The sequence below is a fragment of the Rana temporaria genome, chromosome 4, assembly GCF_905171775.1.
Source record: "Rana temporaria chromosome 4, aRanTem1.1, whole genome shotgun sequence".
NCBI classification, from domain to species: Eukaryota; Metazoa; Chordata; class Amphibia; order Anura; family Ranidae; genus Rana; species Rana temporaria.
Genome location: NC_053492.1, coordinates 48,219,555 through 48,237,767, shown reverse-complemented (window position 1 = coordinate 48,237,767; position 18,213 = coordinate 48,219,555). Strand labels below are relative to the sequence as shown.

The following is an 18,213-nucleotide window of genomic DNA, read 5'->3' as shown; positions in this document are numbered from 1 at the left end:
TTCAGGAGATGGTGGTTGAGGTCGCTTGAACCTCCCCTAACCGCAGCAGTGCCTAAACGATTCTAAAAGGATGTGTACATGGAGTTGAGTTTAGGAGCTTTGTCAAAAAAACAAAAACACCAAAAGCTACTAAACTCAACTTTAGGAGCTGTAGTGTTCATGAAGCCTTGGGCCTCGTACACACAACCATTTTCCTCGATAGAATCCATCAAGAAACTTGGTGGGAGAGCTTTTTTGCTGAGGAAAACGGTCGTGTGTACGTTTTTCATCGAGAAAACTGTCGAAGAACTCGACGAGGAAAAAAGAGAACAAGTTCTCTTTTTCCTCGACGGGAGTCTCAATTTCCTCGTTGTGTTCCTCGACGGGCTGGTTTTCGACAAGAAACACGATCGTGTTTATGCTAAGAAACCAGCGTATGCTCAGAATAAAGTATGAGATGGGAGCGCACCTTTGGTAAAAGTAGTGTTCGTAATGGAGATAACACATTTTTCACGCTGTAACAGACTGAACAGTGCAAATCGTCTCTTACCAAACTTTTACTTAACACGCAGTAACATGAGATTAGCAAAAGCAGCCCCAAGGGTTGTGCCAGTGGAATCAAACTTCCCCTGCCATTGTATGTGTTGTACATCACTGCGTTTGAGAACGAGGAGATTTTGTCTTGACCGTGTGTATGCAAAGCAAGCTTGTCGAGTTCCTCGACAAGCCTAACAAGGAACTCGTCGAGGAAAACAATGTGTCTTTTCCGACGAGTTCCTCGGTCGAGTGTACGAGGCCTTACAGTTGTTGTCTTTATTAAGCAGCCACAGCCTGAGTGAAAAAGCCAGTCCCCTGCCAGCATGCTGCAAAGAAGTTTTCTTGTGTTCTGCATATAAGTAGTGATCTCTCTACAGATAGATCAAGACTCCTTCTTCTATGTCAGAATTAGAAATCTCCAATCAGCAGGTAGCATGATTTTTGCTAATTAAAGAGCTAAGTCTGACTTCTGCAAAGGCCATGTTGCACCTCTGCCGAGTGACCACTGCTCTGTAGATTTGCGGAGCCCTGCCGGGCATCATAGCCAGTCAAGAGCCTAATTTTCACTAGTATTGTTATGTAATACAACTGGGTTGCCCCAGCTTTAGGTCTGTGATTGGATAGTGAAGATAAAGCAGCAGACTATCAGGATGTTTCTTGTCAGCACTGCAGGATAACTGATTGGCTCCTTGTGCTGCTTCTCCCTCTTCTCGTCTAGGCTCTGTTGTGCAGAGGACTGAAAAAGACTAATATCATTTTCAATTCAGGTTGCTTTTAAAAAACACGCTGAATGATTTTTTTTAACCTCTTTCTGCCACCATGACACATCTATAATTGGTGTTAGGGCCTTAAAGGCTAAGGTCACCTTCATTACATGTTATACCTATAGGTGTGTGAGGTGTGCTGAGCAAGGTGCAGTGTGGTTAGGCAGGCATTAAACACACAGAATCCAAGTTAGGCAATGAAGTTATATTGTAGGAAGGCTCAACACAACTTATTCAGGCCCGCTGGGTAGGCACACCCATCCGGGGGCCACTTACGAACTGTGACAGGTACGAAAAAGCATCAGCATTTCCAGTCTTTATCCGAGTCCCTCTGCTGTGGCCCTCATGCTGGCTTTCATCCCCTTCACAAACTGATCCAATACTAATTTGTCTGAGGCACTTATACATCCGTGTACATCCTTCTTCTCCAGTCATTTTCACAGATTTTGGGTGAGGTAATCATCCTCATGCTGCTTGCGGATGAAGAGCCTACATCTCAGTTCAGGGACTGTTACGTTTTCCCCAAACAGACCCTTCAGGTGTGCCACAATATGCTTTGGGATGGCCTGTAAATACTCCGGGACCACCATCACTGCTCTTCGGGCGTCCTTGTATATGGAGTTAATGGAGAGCTCTGTAATCAGCCGGGTGGGAAACTGGTACAGGTGCGTGGCACTCTCCAGTCTCTCCTCGCACTCTGATAGAGATGTTTGATCCATTACACTTTGGCTCTAAGGCCAAGGCCGCTCCTAATGGCACCATTGTGATCCCTCCTTCTCCTTTCGCACCAGCTGCAAAGAGTGGCATATCCTGTCAATTGCCGCCAAGTGATTTGGCGGGCAGTAAATACACAGAATCAGAGTTAGACAATAAAGGTATATTGTAGAAAGGCTCAACACAACCTATTCAGGTCTGACAGGTAAGCACACCCGTCTGAGGCCATTTACGAACAGTGACAGCGCTATGAAGACTTGAAGATGTTGCCAGCATCTGAAACGAGCAGCAGGAATGTGGCCTGGCCAGGCCACACCCAAAGGGGAGGCTTCCCTAAGAGAGGTGATCCCTGCACTGTTCCTACTCCTCTAGAACCTTTCCTTACCTCTAAGCACTATTCCTGCCAGACAAGGAATCTTTCCCTAAAGTAGTCACTCACATTAAGTATACCAAACCTGGGAGAGGGAGTCTAAAATAGACTCTGCCTGAACTAAGTTGGCTGCTGGAGTCACATGGGGCGCCAGCGCCCAATCGGACAGCTGTCACCCTGTGACCGCAGGAAGTCATTGAGGAACTAAGCTCCTCCCAACTTCCTTCCCCTTCTACATTGTTGCATGGGTCGAGTGCCACCTACAGCGGGGAGTATAGACTGCACCTGGGAGTACAGACTGCACCATGTAACATGTTCCAGCACCCATTTCCCTGTGACAGCAGACAAGACGGCTTGTAGTTCTCAATGGACTACGAGTGTGCTGATCAGCACTATCATAGTCCATTCAATCTGCCTGCATCTTTCTAACTGAAAGCCTGTACAGAGTATTTTTTTTTTAAATACCGTAGATTGGGATTGAATTGCTCAAGCCTGTGATGGATTTATTTTTTGACCAGAATGACTCCAACCATGAGGACACTCAAAACCACAAAAAAATAAAAAAAAATAGTCCAAACGTAATCCATGTGCATGAGAGTCTTTCATCAAAATGTTCTCCTAAAGTTGTTGTCTCCCCAATTTTTTTACTATTCTTGATTTCTTTTCTGTTTTCCCTCCAGTCTCTCCAGTTCTTTGAGTGAACTTTTTCAGATTTATTCTTTTGTTTCTCTCCGTTGCTTTAACTTGAACACTGGGTTCTATTGATTATATATTTCTTTAGTCCTAGGGCATTAGTCTCTTCAGCTTTATCTCACTAGGTCTATTGTCTTAGGATTCGTGTTGTTTAATATTATATATTCTCTGGCTGCTGTATTTTGTTTGTTTCTTTTGTCTCTTTCGTCAGCGCTGTGGTTGCTTTTATCACATTTTTTTCACAACAGCGCTTAGTTTCTTAGATTTGTGAGGTATAGTTATTTGATGTGCTTTCATTTACATTGAGAACAGTTTTCTTTACATTGTTCAATAATCTTCTAAACATCATACCCGGGTCAACCCTCCAAGGGTTGTATTATATTCTTCAGGAGGGAAGTAGGATATAGTGTTATACATTTTGAGGTGTATGCAGACCCCAACAATGAACTCCTTTTTTCTCTATTTTGGTCTGTTAAATACAGGATCGAAAGTGTTTGTTATGTCTGTTCAATAAGTGCCAAGAACCCAATGAGCTTCTACCTTCTTGTGCCCCTCTCTACCATTGCTGCACAGAAATCCCAAGCAGTATTAACAGTTTTTTTTTTCAAAGTGTATTTTGTGCGTGTACTCAAGAGAGGAGCCGGACTGCAGGAGTTGGGAGTAGGCAGGCCTCCCCCAGAGGCAATCTGCCACCTTTCTCCATGCCCCAGGTGGCAATGGCAGGTGTGTGAGGGGGTCCTCCCACATAGCCCACCCTACCTGCTCCGCTTTGAAGCCCAATGGGGCAAAGGGAGTGAGAGGATCTAGCCCGCTCAACCAGCCCCGTTAGTCCTTCGCCTCTCTTTTTTAGAGACCACGTGGTCAAAGTGCGTGCATGTTAACCCAATTTCGAGTGCGTGTAAGTGTGGTGGTGTTTGTTGGAGGGGGGTGGGCGTACTAAGCGCAGGCTTACCTCGCATAGCACACCCACCGGGAGCCGGGCTGAGACCACCAAACTCAATTCACATGTAGCCGAGACCGGGATCCAAACCCCTAGCTGCAGAGGTGAATGGCTTGTCAGCGCAGTGCCAATCGCGTTGAGCCACCTGTATTAACAGTTCTGTCTATATATTTTCTGTGGACTACTACTGAACACCTCCACCATAAGGATAGGGAAAGAGGGAGGTGTTGCGTAGTGACAATCAATGTGTAGCTTGGAGTAACAACGCTGCTCCATAGATACAGTCAAGTGAGTAAGCATTTTCACCCTAGGTCAGGATGTTGTTACTATGTGTTTTTTTTTAAGATTGCCAGGTAAAAATTGAAAAAGTAGAAATAAAAACGGGAAAAAAAACACTAATACAGCCACCACATCTAAGGAGTGGTAAGCTGAAATACACTTTATTGTCTAAAGTATTGGGACACCTGCCTTTACACCCACATCAACTTTAATGGCATCCCAGTCTTAAGCCTCGTACACACGACCGAGGAACTCGATGGGCAAAACACATCGTTTTCCTCGTTGAGTTCCTTGTTAGGCTGTCGATGAACTCGACAAGGCAAGTTTCACCATCACCGTCGAGGAAAAAGAAGACATGCTCTCTTTTTGGCTCGACGGGATCCTCGACAGTTTCCTCGTCGAAAAATGTACACACGACCGGTTTCCTCTGCAAAAAAAAATCCCAGCAAGTTTCTTGCTGGTTTTTGCAGAGAAACTCGGTCGTGTGTACGAGGCCTGAGTCTGTAGGTTTCAATATTGAGTTGGCCCACCCTTTGCAGCTATAACAGCTTCAACTCTTCTGGGAAGGCTGTCCACAAGGCTTAGGAGTGTCTATGGAAATGTTTGACCATTCTTCTAGAAGGCCTAGAGGACGATTGTTCGAAGCGCATTTGTGAGGTCAGGCACTGATGTTGGACAGTCTCCGCTCTCACAGGTGTTCTATTGGGTTAAGGTCAGGACTCTGCGCAGGCCAGTCAAGTTCCTCCACCCCAAATTTGCTCATCCATGTCTTTATGGACCTTGCTTAGTGCACTGATGTGCAGTCATTTTGGAACATGAAGGGGTAACCAGTGCACAAAGCAAGGTCCATAAAGACTTGGATGAGTGAGTTTGGGGTGGAGGAACTTGACTGAACTCAACCTGATGAATAAGAACGGAGACCGTGAGTCAGGCCTTTTTCGTCCAACATCAGTGCCTGCACTCCTGGAAAAATGGTCAAACATTCCCATAGACACACTTCTAAACCTTGTGGACGGCCTTCCCAGAAGAGTTGAAGTTGTTATAGCTGCAAAGGGTGGGCCAACTCAATATTGAAACCTACGGACTAAGACTGGGAGGTCATTTAAGTTCATGTGCGTGTAAAGGCAGGTGTCCCAATACTTTTTTTGAAGAACCCTCATGTATTCTGGATGTTGTATATTTAAAGTGATATTGAAGTCTCGTTTTTGTTTTTTCAAATAACAAATATGTTATACTTACCTGCCCTGTGCAGTGGTTTTGCACAGAGCAGCCCGGATCCTCCACTTCTCAGGTTCCTCTTCTGCTCTCCTGGCCCCTCCCTCCTGATGAGCGCCCCCACAGCAATCAGCTTGGTATGGGGGCACCCAAGCCGAGCTGCAGCTCTGTGTATCCATTCAGACATGGAGCTGTGGTCCAGCTCCACCCCCTTTCTCTCCTCATTGGCTGACTGACTTTGATTGACAACAGCGGGAGCCAATAGCTCCGCACTGTTGTCTTAGCCAATGAGGAAGGGAGTCCCAGGCAGCTGAGACAATCCTTCAACATCGCTGTATAAAGATGGAGCTCAGGTAAGTATTTGGGGGGTGCTGAGGAGTCTGCTGCACACAGAAGGTTTTTTATCTTAATGTATAGAATGCATTAAGATAAAAAACCTTCTGACTTAACAACCACTTTTCTGTGTGCAGGCACTGCTTCTTTATCATGCTTGTCAGTATCAGTCCTCACAGTTGCATGGCCAGTGTTGTTTTATAGGGTGCCGAAACCTACATTGTGGCACAAAACAAAAAAAGAGTATGACAGAAACAAATGAAGGATTAAAAATAAACTCTGAAATATAATCTGAAATAACAAAAATAGCTTAATGCACATTGCACCCTAACACTGGCTAATCCCCCAACCAGAATGGTGGTCAGAAAGAAATCGCCCAGCCTTGATCATATCATCTGCACTTTCCTCCCTCGGCCAATGTTAAAGGGGTTGTAAAGGTTCGTTTTTATTTTCTAAATTGGTTCCTTTAAGCTAGTACATTGTTGGTTCACTTACCTTTTCCTTTTATTTCCCTTCTAAATGTTTTTTTTCTTTGTCTGAATTTCTCACTTCCTTTTTCTTCTCAGTAAGCTTGCCCCCATCATCCGAGTGGTGGTTAGTCAGCCAGAACAGCTTACTGAGGAGAAACAGGAAGTGAGAAATTCAGATAAAAAAAAAAAAAAAAAAACATTTTAGAAGGGAAATTGAAGGAAAGGGTAAGTGAACCAACAATGCACTAGCTTAACCACTTGCTTACTGGGCACATATACTCCTGCCCAGGTGAAATTTCAGCTTCCGGCACTGCGACGCTTTAACTGACAATTGCGCAGTCGTGCGACGTGGCTCCCAAACAAAATGTTCCCCTCAAGTAGAGCTTTCTTTTGGTGGTATTTGATCACCTCTGCGGTTTTTATTTTTTGCGTTCTAAACAAAAAAAGAGCGACAATTTTGAAAGAAAAATCAATATTTTTTACTTGTTGCAATAAGCGACTGGTTTGCACAAAAGTTATAGCGCCTACAAAATAGGGGACAGAATTATTATTATTTTTTATTATTTATTTTTTTACTAGTAATGGCGGCGATCTGCGATTTTTTTGGGCACTGCGACATTATGGTGGACATATCGGACACTTTTGACACATTTTTGGCACCATTCACATTTATACATCGATCAGTGCTATAAATATGCACTAATTACTGTATAAATGTGACTGGCAGGGAAGGGGTTAACACTAGGGGGTGAGGAAGGGGTTAAATGTGTACCCTGCATAGTGTTTCTAACTGTGGGGGAAGGGGACTGACTGGGGGAGGTGACGATCTGTGTCCCTATGTACAAGGGACACAGAATCGGTCTCCTCTCTCCCCTGACAGGACGTGGAGCTCTGTGTTTACACACACAGATCCACATCCTTGTCTGTGTAACCGCCGATCGTGGGTGCGCGGCAGACATCGCGGCCGCCAGGCACGCGCATCGGCATCTCAGTGATGCGGCGGGCACTCGCGCGCCCCCCAGTGGCTGGAGGCCGTATATAGACAGCCTCCCGGGAATTGCCACCCACACTGCGGCCGTACAAAGTCGTACGGCCGGCAGGAAGTGGTTAAAGGAACCTATTTAGAAAATAAAAAAGGAACATTTACAACCCCTTTAAGATGCAACCCATGCTTGAAGGAAAGGGGTCAAAATAGCAACGTTTGCACTGTTAACACAGAGAACGCAATTGTGTTACTGTGTCTTTACATTTTGCAAGCTAATATTTGAACAATTTTTTTTACATTTGTAAAAAAAAAAAAATTAACAACAACAACATTTAATAGAAATATTCAAAAAAAGGCAATAGAGCGTTGTACTTTTTTTTTTTTTTTTTTTATTACTTTTTATTAAACTTAATGAATATAAACAAATTCCTGTTCATATTCAGTCAGAGTTTATTCATTGAATTCTACTTATTATATGGCTTTATTGATATAAAGAATTAAAAATGAAATTTTTATGAATGGACCTCTTTATCAATGAGGTGTATACTCTGAGAAAGTAATACCGTGTCTCCCCGAAAACAAGACGTACTCCGAAAATAAGCCGTAGCAGGATTTCGACGCAAGATCGAAATATAAGACATCCCCCCGAAAATAAGACGTAGCGATGGCGTGTCGTATGCGTAGCGGCGCGGGCGGGAAAACAAGACGTGATAGGCGTACTGTACTGGTGCGGAGCTCAGGAGCTGTAAAGAAGTCGTGCAGCCCTTCTTATCTGCTCCACGGTATCTCTAAGGCCCCGTACACACGGCCGAGGAACTCGACGTGCCAAGCACGTCGAGTTCCTCGTCGAGTTCTGGGATGAAGCCGCCGAGGAGCTCGGCGGGCCGCCTTCTCCCATAGAACAACGAGAAAATAGAGAACATGTTCTCTATTTTCTCGTCGAGCTCCTCGGCGGCTCCATCGAGCCAAAACTGTACAGACGACAGAGTTTCTCGGCAGAATCTGGGTTTTGACCGAGTTTCTCGGTGAATTCTGCCGAGAAACTCTGTCGTGTGTACGGGGCCTCAGTGACCGGAGAGGTGTCGGCAGCCCCATAAATACGGTAAGGTCGGCTCCCCCTGTCAGGTGAAAGTGAAAGTAAAAAGTCTCCTCAGTGAAGTGAGGAGCAGGACGCTCTGTACTCAGGGGAAGAAGTAAAGCTTCTCCCCAGCACTGACCAGCAACAGTCTCTCACCCCACACAAACACCAGGGGATAGTTGAATAAATGTAGATTGTTGTACCACACTGTTGTACCATACTTGCCGGTAAAAAAAATAAGACATCCCCCGAAAATAAGCCATAGTGTGATTTCTGGAGGAAAAATAAATATAAGACGGTGTCTTATTTTTGGGGAAACACGGTATGAGGACATGTTGGTGGCTCGGCATGTTTTCATGCATACCTAGTACACTATATATTTCACTGGGAGCATACTGTATGTGGCTGATATGCAGAGGATCATTTGTGAATCCTAATTACCTGAGTTTATGAATGGTGGAAGTTTCCACAGATCAGACAAAGGCATTCAGCATGTGTATATATTCAGGCAAACCCAAATATGCCATCACCCAACTCGCCAAAACAAACAATCTTCCTGCCCAGACCAATTTTCAGCTTTCAGCGTTGTCGCACTTTGAATGACAATTGCGCGGTCATGCAACACTGCACCCAGACAAAATTGTTATAATTTTTTTCACACAAATAGAGCGTTCTTTTAGTGGTATTTGATCACCACTGGGGTTTTTTTTTTTTTTGGTAAACAACTAAAAAAAAGACAAAAAAGTTTGAAAAAAACAATGGGCTAGATTCAGCAAGAATTTACGCCGGTGTATCTATAGATACGCCGCGTAAATTCAAAGCTGCGCCAGCGTATCTTCTTTCTGTATTTAGAAAGCAAGATACGCCGAAATTAGGCTAAGATCCGACTGGCGTAAGTCTCTTACGCCATCGTATCTTAGGGTGCATATTTACGCTGGCCGCTAGGTGGCGCTTCCGTCGTTTTTGGCGTAGAATATGCAAATTACCTAGATACGCCGATTCACAAACGTACATGCGCCCAGCGGAATTTTTTACGTAGTTTGCGTAAGGCTTTTTCCGGCGTAACGTTGCTCCTGCTTCTATGAGGCGTACACAATGTTAAGTATGGACGTCGTTCCCGCATCGAATTTTGATTTTTTTTACGTCGTTTGCGTAAGTCGTTCGCGAATAGGGCTGGACGTAATTTACGCTCACGTCAAAAGAAATGACGATTTGCGGCGGAATTTCGAGCATGCACACTGTGATTCTTTTACGAACGGCGCATGCGCCGTTCGTAAAAAAAGGATAAATTATGCGGGGTCAACAATAATTTAAATAAAACACGCCCACATCATCCCCATTTGAATTAGGCGGGCTTACGCCGGCCCACATACGTTACGTCGCCGTAACTTAGGGCGCAAGTCCTTTATGAATACGGAACTTGCTCCCTAATTTTTACGGCGGCGTAACGTATCAGGGATACGTTACGCCCGCACTAAATTACGCAGGGCTATCTGAATCTAGCCCAATGTTTTTCTTTGTTTCTGTTATAACATTTTGTGAGTGAGTGAGTGAGTGAGTGAAAAACTTATATAGGGCAACACATGCGAACTGAATCGCCTCGGGGCGAATTTTTTTTCCCTTCACTGATGGGCGCTGATGAGGCTGCACTGACGGGCACCGATAAGGCAGCACTGGTGAGGTGGCACTGATGGGCACTAATAATGAAGCACTAATATGCAGCACTGATGATGAAGTACTAATATGCAACACTGATGGGCACTGATATGCAGTATTGATGGGCATTGACAAGCAGCACTGATGGGCACTCATAGGTGGCACTGATAGGTGACACTGATGGGCACTTATAGGCGGCTCTGATAGGTGTCATTGATGGGCACTGATAGATGGCTCTGATAGGCATAACTGATGAGGGGGCACTGGCAGGCATAACTGCTGGGCACTTCTAATGGGCACTGATTGTCAACCCTGGTGGTCCTGGGTGGCATCCCTGGTGGCCCTGGGTGGGCATCCATGGTGGGCATCCCTGGTGGTCCTGGGTGGTATCCCTGGTGTCCCTGGGTGGGCATCCATGGTGGGCATCCCTGGTGGTCCTGGGTAGCATCCCTGGTGGTCTGTGCTGATAATAAATCAGGCAGACGCCCTCTGTCAGGAGAGCAGCTAATCGGCCTTTCTCTACTTGCGTCTGTCAGCGTGAGTGGAGGAAAAGCCAATATGCAGCTCTTCCTATTTACGCTGTGATCTGCTGTGATTGGACACAGCTGTTCACATGGTAAATAGCCTATGTCAGAGGCTCTTTACCAGGATCGGAGATGCAGTGTGTCACATTGACACCCCACACCACTGATCGCCACGCTGTGCACCCCCACGGGCACGCGATCGCGGCTTATCCTGCTGGAAGTCATACAACGCCCCGTCAGGAAAACATAACCACTTTGCTTTGCGCACGTCATACTGTTATATGGCAGGCGGGAAGTGCTTAAGAAAAATAAAAAAGGTAACGCAGCCAATGAGGTTTATTTGTGAAAGACAAATAGACAGTTGCACTCATTTCCCCCAGAGCTTAGTAAATTTGGTAAAGCTCTGCTGATTTCCATCATCCAGTCATGTTTTTTTTTTAAATTTCCTGGCACCTGATTGGGTATTTTCTACCAAGTGAATCTTTATTACATTTACATTTACTAAGAAAAAAGAGTGCATTTGCCTTTTACTAAATCCCCTCCTATGTGTTTATCTTTGGTGATGCAAATGATGGTCACATCTCCTAAAAATGTTCGGTTATATAAGTTGGTAACAGAGATGCTTAGAATTAAAGAACTACCTGGAGTAACGTACAAATGATCATAGTAGTTGTGAATGTACTTTTCATTTAGACTTCTAGACCATCTTGCAGAACATAAAAGAACATATATTGAAATAAATGTGTGTGTATTATTAGTGTGGTCATCATAAGTGTGCGCAGCGTACTGCATTAGGGTGTGCACCCCAAAGCTCAAGCACACACTACTGATCACTCATGATGTTCATTCAGAAGGGGATGGTCAATTACATATTTATCGGCCCCTTCCTCCACTCATCCTAAAACATCCTTTCAGGGAAGCTGGTAGCACTGCAGGGGGAAGGGGGGAGCCAGGGCAGTAGGGGGAATCTGTGATGTAAAGGGTAATTAGGGTGTGCCTAAGCACACCTGGCACACCCTCTGCGCACATCTATGGTGGTCATGCAACTCTGTATTGGACCTTTATCTGAATCTAGTGTTCTTCACAGTCTTTTCAATGCCAGGATTTTTTGTCAAACTGTCAGCAGTCGGTGCTTGAGACTTTTGAGGGTTTAGGATATTCTGTTCCTGGTGGTAAATCTTCTAATCTTCTTAGATCTTTCTGGTTTGCTTTGTTTGAATCCTATACAGGTAGACAGAATAGTTATAGTTAGACTGTTGCACTAACAATACAAATGTAAATGAGTACATTCACATGTATAAAGAGAAATCGTTAATCTATTTAAGATTCCAGTTTCCAAGTTTGGCAAGCTTTATGCAAGTTGCTAGGGTAGGGACAAGATCACTGTCTGACAGGTACAGTGCTTAGAGGTAGGGAGACGCTGTTGGCATCTTCAAGTTTTTAGGCCACTGTTTGTAAGTGGCTCCGGACGTGTGTGCCTACTTGCTGGGCCTGAATAAGTTGACTCAGCGGCCATCTTTAGCCATGCAGAGTCTATTTAAGATTTCAGTTCCCGGGTTTGTCAAGCATTTTGCAAGTGGCTAGGGTGGGGACAGGATCACCATCTGGCAGGGACAGTGCTTAGAGGTAGGGAAACGTTCATGAGAAGAGGGGACAGTGCAGGGACTGTCTATCCCTCATCAGCAAGCTTCCCCTTTGGGTGTGGACTGGCCAGGCTTCATTCGGCTCCTCATTGCAGACGTTGTTGGCATCTTCAAGTCTTCAGAAATGTCTCCAGACGTGTGTACCTACTTGCCAGGCCTGAATAAGTAGTATTTCAATCTTTTCCACAATATAACTTTATTGCCTGATGTGGACTCTGTGTGTTTACCATCCACCACACCACGCTGCACCTTGCTCACACACCCTTTCCGCTTCCTACAATGAAAAGAGCTCTGTAAAAGGAGGAGGCAGACCTTTCATTCATCCACCCAACCTCTTCATTCATAGAGTTCTTTTCATTAAGCTTCTATGAATGGATGAGTGGGCAGAAAGGGCAGGTATAGTTGGAAGTCTTGACATGTGCCTATGATAGTTCCAGCAGCTGGATTAACCACCCCAGCACTGAATGATTATTGCTGTGGGCGTATGGGGAGGTGGGGAGCAAAGGCAGAAGACTAAAGATTTCAACTAAGAGAGCAGCCAAGGGACATTTCTCATTGAATATATGTACTGCCCCTTGTGTTGATTTAAAAAAAAAGGGGGGTTTTAAAGAACCCCTACTAATAGGGGAACACCTACTGCTCCTTCAGTGAGAGAAGGATTCTTTTGCATTGGTGGTCATTGGGAAATGGGTCCCTTGACACTAGTGTTTACAGGGGAGAATGCTTGGTGAGTGGGAAAATGGGCATTACCATTAAGCCTCGTATACACGACCGGGTTTCTCGGCAAAAACCAGCAAGAAAACTGCTTCTTGCCAAGATTCCTGTTTGTGTGTACGAGGCATTCAGGTTTCTCGTCTGGAAATCTGGCCAGAATCTCGACGACAAAAAAAGAGAACCTGCTCTCTTTTTTCTCGTCGAGATTCTTGTCGGCCTGTTTCCCGACGAGAAACCCGAGAGTGTGTATACTTACCTGTCGCCGTGGAAACCTGTGCATGCTCGAAATGACTTTGACGCATGCGCGGTAGCTTCCACGGCATAGGTAGGGTGAAGCAAGATGGCGGCAACGGCATCGAATGTGACGAGCGCATGCTCGTCGAACGCGATGACATCACGCGTTCTTTACTTTCAAGAGAACCGCGGTTCTTTTGAAACAAAAGTCTGTACACTCCGGCGGCAAGAGTTTCTTGCCAAGAATCTCGTCAGGGAAAACAACTGTTTTTTCCTGACGAGATTCTCGGTCGTGTGTACGAGGCTTTATGCTTAGTGGAAACAATGTTCCTTTGCATTGGTCCATATTGGAAAGAATGCGCCTTACATTGGTGGTCATTGGGAAAAGGACTCCCTCACACTAGTGGTCAGTTTGAGAAGGGCCCCATTATTCTGTTGGTCAGTGTAAAGAATGTCCCAACAATTGGTGTTTAGTGTAAAGAATGTCCCTTTAACTGCGGGTCAGGGGAAAGAATGTGTCTTACCTTTGTTGCTTAGTAGAAGAATGCTCCGTATATTGGTGGTCAGTGGGAAAAATTTTCCTTACAATTGGTGAGAAGAATACCCCTTACAGATAGCTAAAAAGATCATTAAAGTCAGTGGGCCAGATTCAGAAAGATGAGCGCATCTTTCTACGGGCGTAACGTATCTCCGATATGTTACGCCGCTGTAACTTTGGGCGCAAGTTCCGTATGCAGAAAGAACTTGTGCCCTTAGTTACGGCGGCGTAACGTATGTGTGGCGGCGTAAGCCCGCCTAATTCAAATTGGGTTGTTGTGGGCGTGTTTTATTTAAATTTGACTTGACCCCACGCATTTGACGTTTTTTTTGAACGCCGTTCGTGAAAAAATGCCAGTGCGCATGCTCGAAATTACGCCGCGAAGCCTCATTGGTATCGACGTGAACGTAACTTACGCAAAGCCCTATTCGCGAACGACTTATGCAAACGACGTAAAATTTTCAAAACCCGGCGCGGGAACGACGACCATACTACATTCGCTACGCCTCATATAGCAGGGGTAACTTTACGCCGGAAAAAGCCTAACACAAACGACGTAAAAAAATGCGCCGGCGGGACGTACGTTTCTGAATCGGCGTAAATACCTATTTAGCATATTCCTCGCGTAACTATACGGAAGCGCCACCTAGCGGCCAGCGTAAATATGCAGCCTAAGATACGACGGTGTAAGACACTTACACCAGTCGGATCTTAGGGAAATCTATGCGTAACTGATTCTCTGAATCAGGCGCATAGATACGACGGCTGGCACTCAGAGATACGACGGCGTATCAGGAGATACTCCGTCGTATCTCCTATCTGAATCCGGCCCAGTGACTACTTTTCTTAAAGGCAGAAATTGTTAAGTTCTCAATGAACCCCTAGCAAACCCTGGGGTTCCATGGAACACTGGTTGAGAAATACTGACCTAGATGATGAATAATTTATCAGGGTCAACTCCAGGCAATAAGTAAAATCAGTCAGAAACAGCCAATATATTATCCAAGGATGTAGCTCTGATAACATCAGAAATTAATTTTTAAAGAAGAAACCCGCCACTACCAAGTGGCTTTTTCAGAACCATTAAGGCCTGAATCACACTAGTGCGGTGCGAATTTCAGCTCTCTTATCTCTGCAGAGAGATAAGAGAAGTGTTCAGCAGATTAGCAACGTTTTAGATGCGAATTTGGAGACCTGGGAGAAGTTCCAGGTGAGAGGAGAGTGGGAGAGAAGTGTATTGAGCTGAATGAGAGAATTCCTGAAGAGAACTGAACACATCTGCGAATTCAGCTGCGTACCCATAGAAGATAATGGGACTGAATTCGCACCTGAGCCGCACCGCAAGACATAAAAACCGCACACGGTTTGGAGGCAATGCGCAGTGCGGATGCATCGCACATATGTGAACCAGCCTCATTGAAAACAATGTATTTTGAAATGTCCTGCGAATTGGATGCGGTTTAAGCCGCACTCAATTCGCATAGGTGTGAACCTGGCCTAAAGCCCACATGTATCTTGCTGTAAAATAACACAGGTCAATGCCAAAGCTTGTGTTTGCTAATTATTTTCACTCCAGCACTAGCATAAATCTTCAGAATCTTCAGCCTTCTTCAGGGATAAGGACCACTTTGTGACTAGGTAAGGAAAGCAATCTAGTTCCAGCGGTCTGATACAGCCAATGCACCGTCACAACTACTTCTCTCCAATCAGCAAATCTCATGTTCTCTGCTGATTGGAGAACTGAAATGATACAGTACAACGGTGCAGTTTCCTGAAATGTATATGTAAGGGGCTATATACTTATAAATTGAATAAATAATACAGTGGGGGTTATCCCCTTCCCGCCGAGCGTACACACATGTGCGGCCTAGGCTTTCCGGGGTTATACCGGGATGAAGCCCGCAACTGCAGGCATCATCCTGGTATCATTTTGTAGAGCCGGCGATTGGCTTTCCAGGGATAATAACCGATGCCGCTAAAAGCCGCTCGGTTGTTATTCCCCCCCCCCCCGCTGCCTCTGCCACTCTTACCGGGCCTCCCGTCCTACCGGGAGACCCGATGCATGATCTGTTGCCCCCAGTGCTTAGTGGGAGACCGCAAACTGCTTCGATACAGTCTCTTCAGTGTAAACACGGAAGCAACGTTTTCAACAATCTGAATACTTTGAAGTGCAAAGGAGGAATTTTGGGTCTTTTAGACCCCCGATCCTTCCATAAAGAGTACCTGTCACCACCTATTACTGTCACAAGGGATGTTTACATTCCCTGTGACAGCAATAAAAGTGATCAAAATTTTTTATTTATTTTTTTAAACACAATTTTATATTACAAAAATAAATAAGAAAAATAAATTAAACGCCCCTGTCCCCGCGAGCTTGCGCAGCAAAGAAAATGCATACGGTGTTCAAATCACACATGTGAGGTATCGCCACAATCATCAGAGCGAGAGCAATAATTCTAACCATAGACCTCCTCTGAAACTGTAACCTGGTAACCGTAAAAAAAAAAAAAAAATTATGCGTCACCTATGGAGATTTTTAGGTACCGTAGTTTGTCGCCATTCCACGAGTGCGTGCAATTATAAAGCCTGTCATTTTGGTATATGTATACTCGGCGTATCATCTTTCACATTATACAAAAATGGGTTAACTTTACTTTTTCATTTTTTTTTTTAATCATGAAAGTGTATTTTTCCCAAAAAGTTGCGTTTAAAATACCGCTGCACAAATACCGTGTGACGTAACATATTGCAACAATCACCATTTTATTCTCTAGGTTCTCTGCTAAAGAAAGATATATAATGTTTGGGGGTTCTAAGTAATTTTCTAGCAAAAGATCTGGTTTTCAACTTGTAAACACCAAATGTCAGAAATAGGCTTACTAAGGTGACCAGATTTTCAAAATGAAATCCGGGACATTTTTTTTTTTTTTACTAGTAATGGCAACAATCAGCGACTCTCTGCCCATCGCCGCCCACCTCACAGCCTCTCAAGTCTTAGGCCCTGTACACACGGTCGGACAAAACCCATGAAAATGGTCCGACGGACCATCAGTCCAAAATCTGATCGTGTCAGAACGCAGTGGCGTAAAACACACGACGTGCTGAATAAAACGAAGTTGGTCCGATCGGGCAGCGGTCCATCGGTTCGGTTTTGAAACATGTTTTAAAATTTTGGACAAGCTCAAAATAACACAAAAACATTTTTTTCTGCCATTTTTTTATTTAAAAAAATGGCAGAAAAAAATGTTTGTGTTATTTTGAGCTTGTCTTCTCTGACTAAAAAAAAACCCCCATTAATTGCAGCCTCAATGTGCCACCAAACGCAGCTACTGTGCCCACATGCAGCCACTGTGCCCATCAAACGCAGCCACTGTGCCATCAATTGTCGCCACTGTGCCATCACATGCAGCCACTGTGCCACCAAACGCAGCCACTGTGCCACCAAATGCAGCCACTGTGCCAAACGCAGCCACTGTGCCAACACACGCAGCCACTGTGCCATCAATTGTCGCCACTGTGCCATCACATGCAGTCACTGTGCCCATCAAACGCAGCCACTGTGCCATCACATGCAGCCACTGTGTCAACACACGCAGCCACTGTGCCATCAATTGTCGCCACTGTGCCCATTACACGCAGCCACTGTGCCACCAAACGCAGCCACTGTGCCACCACATGCAGCCACTGTGCCATCACACGCAGCCACTGTGCCACCAAACGCAGCCACTGTGCCATCACATGCAGCCACTGTGCCATCACACGCAGCCACTGTGCGACCAAACGCAGCCACTGTGCCATCACATGCAGCCACTGTGCCACCAAACGCAGCCACTGTGCCATCACATGCAGCCACTGTGCCATCACATGCAGCCACTGTGCCATCACACGCAGCCACTGTGCCACCAAACGCAGCCACTGTGCCAGCACACGCAGCCACTGTGCCACCAAACGCAGCCACTGTGCCATCACATGCAGCCACTATGCCAACACACGCAGCCACTGTGCCATCAATTGTCACCACTGTGCCATCACATGCAGCCACTGTGCCTATCAAACGCAGCCACTGTGCCATCAATTGTCGCCACTGTGCCCATCACATGCAGCCACTGTGCCCATCAAATGCAGCCACTGTGCCATCAATTGTCGCCACTGTGCCATCACATGCAGCCACTGTGCCTATCAAACGCAGCCACTGTGCCATCAATTGTCGCCACTGTGCCCATCACATGCAGCCACTGTGCCCATCAAATGCAGCCACTGTGCCATCAATTGTCGCCACTGTGCCATCACATGCAGCCATTGTGCCACCAAACGCAGCCACTGTGCCACCAAACGCAGCCACTGTGCCATCACATGCAGCCACTGTGCCAACACATGCAGCCACTGTGCCATCAATTGTCGCCACTGTGCCCATTACAGGCAGCCACTGTGCCACCAAACGCAGCCACTGTGCCATCACATGCAGCCATTGTGCCAGCACACGCAGCCACTGTGTTATCACATGCAGCCACTGTGCCATCACACGCAGCCACTGTGCCATCACACGC

The 18,213-nt window shown here is 45.6% G+C and overlaps 1 protein-coding gene across 1 annotated transcript in view; it reads right to left on the bottom strand.

The window, feature by feature from the left end:
* Positions 1-11,491: 11,491 nt before the first annotated feature.
* LOC120936192 (fibrocystin-like) overlaps positions 11,492-18,213 on the bottom strand; it is a 123,461-nt gene continuing 116,739 nt past the window's right edge. The window contains exon 6 of the mRNA XM_040348360.1: positions 11,492-11,758. Within this exon, the coding sequence (XP_040204294.1) occupies positions 11,688-11,758 (71 nt within the window). The 3' untranslated portion in view covers positions 11,492-11,687. The remainder of the gene's footprint in view (positions 11,759-18,213) is intronic.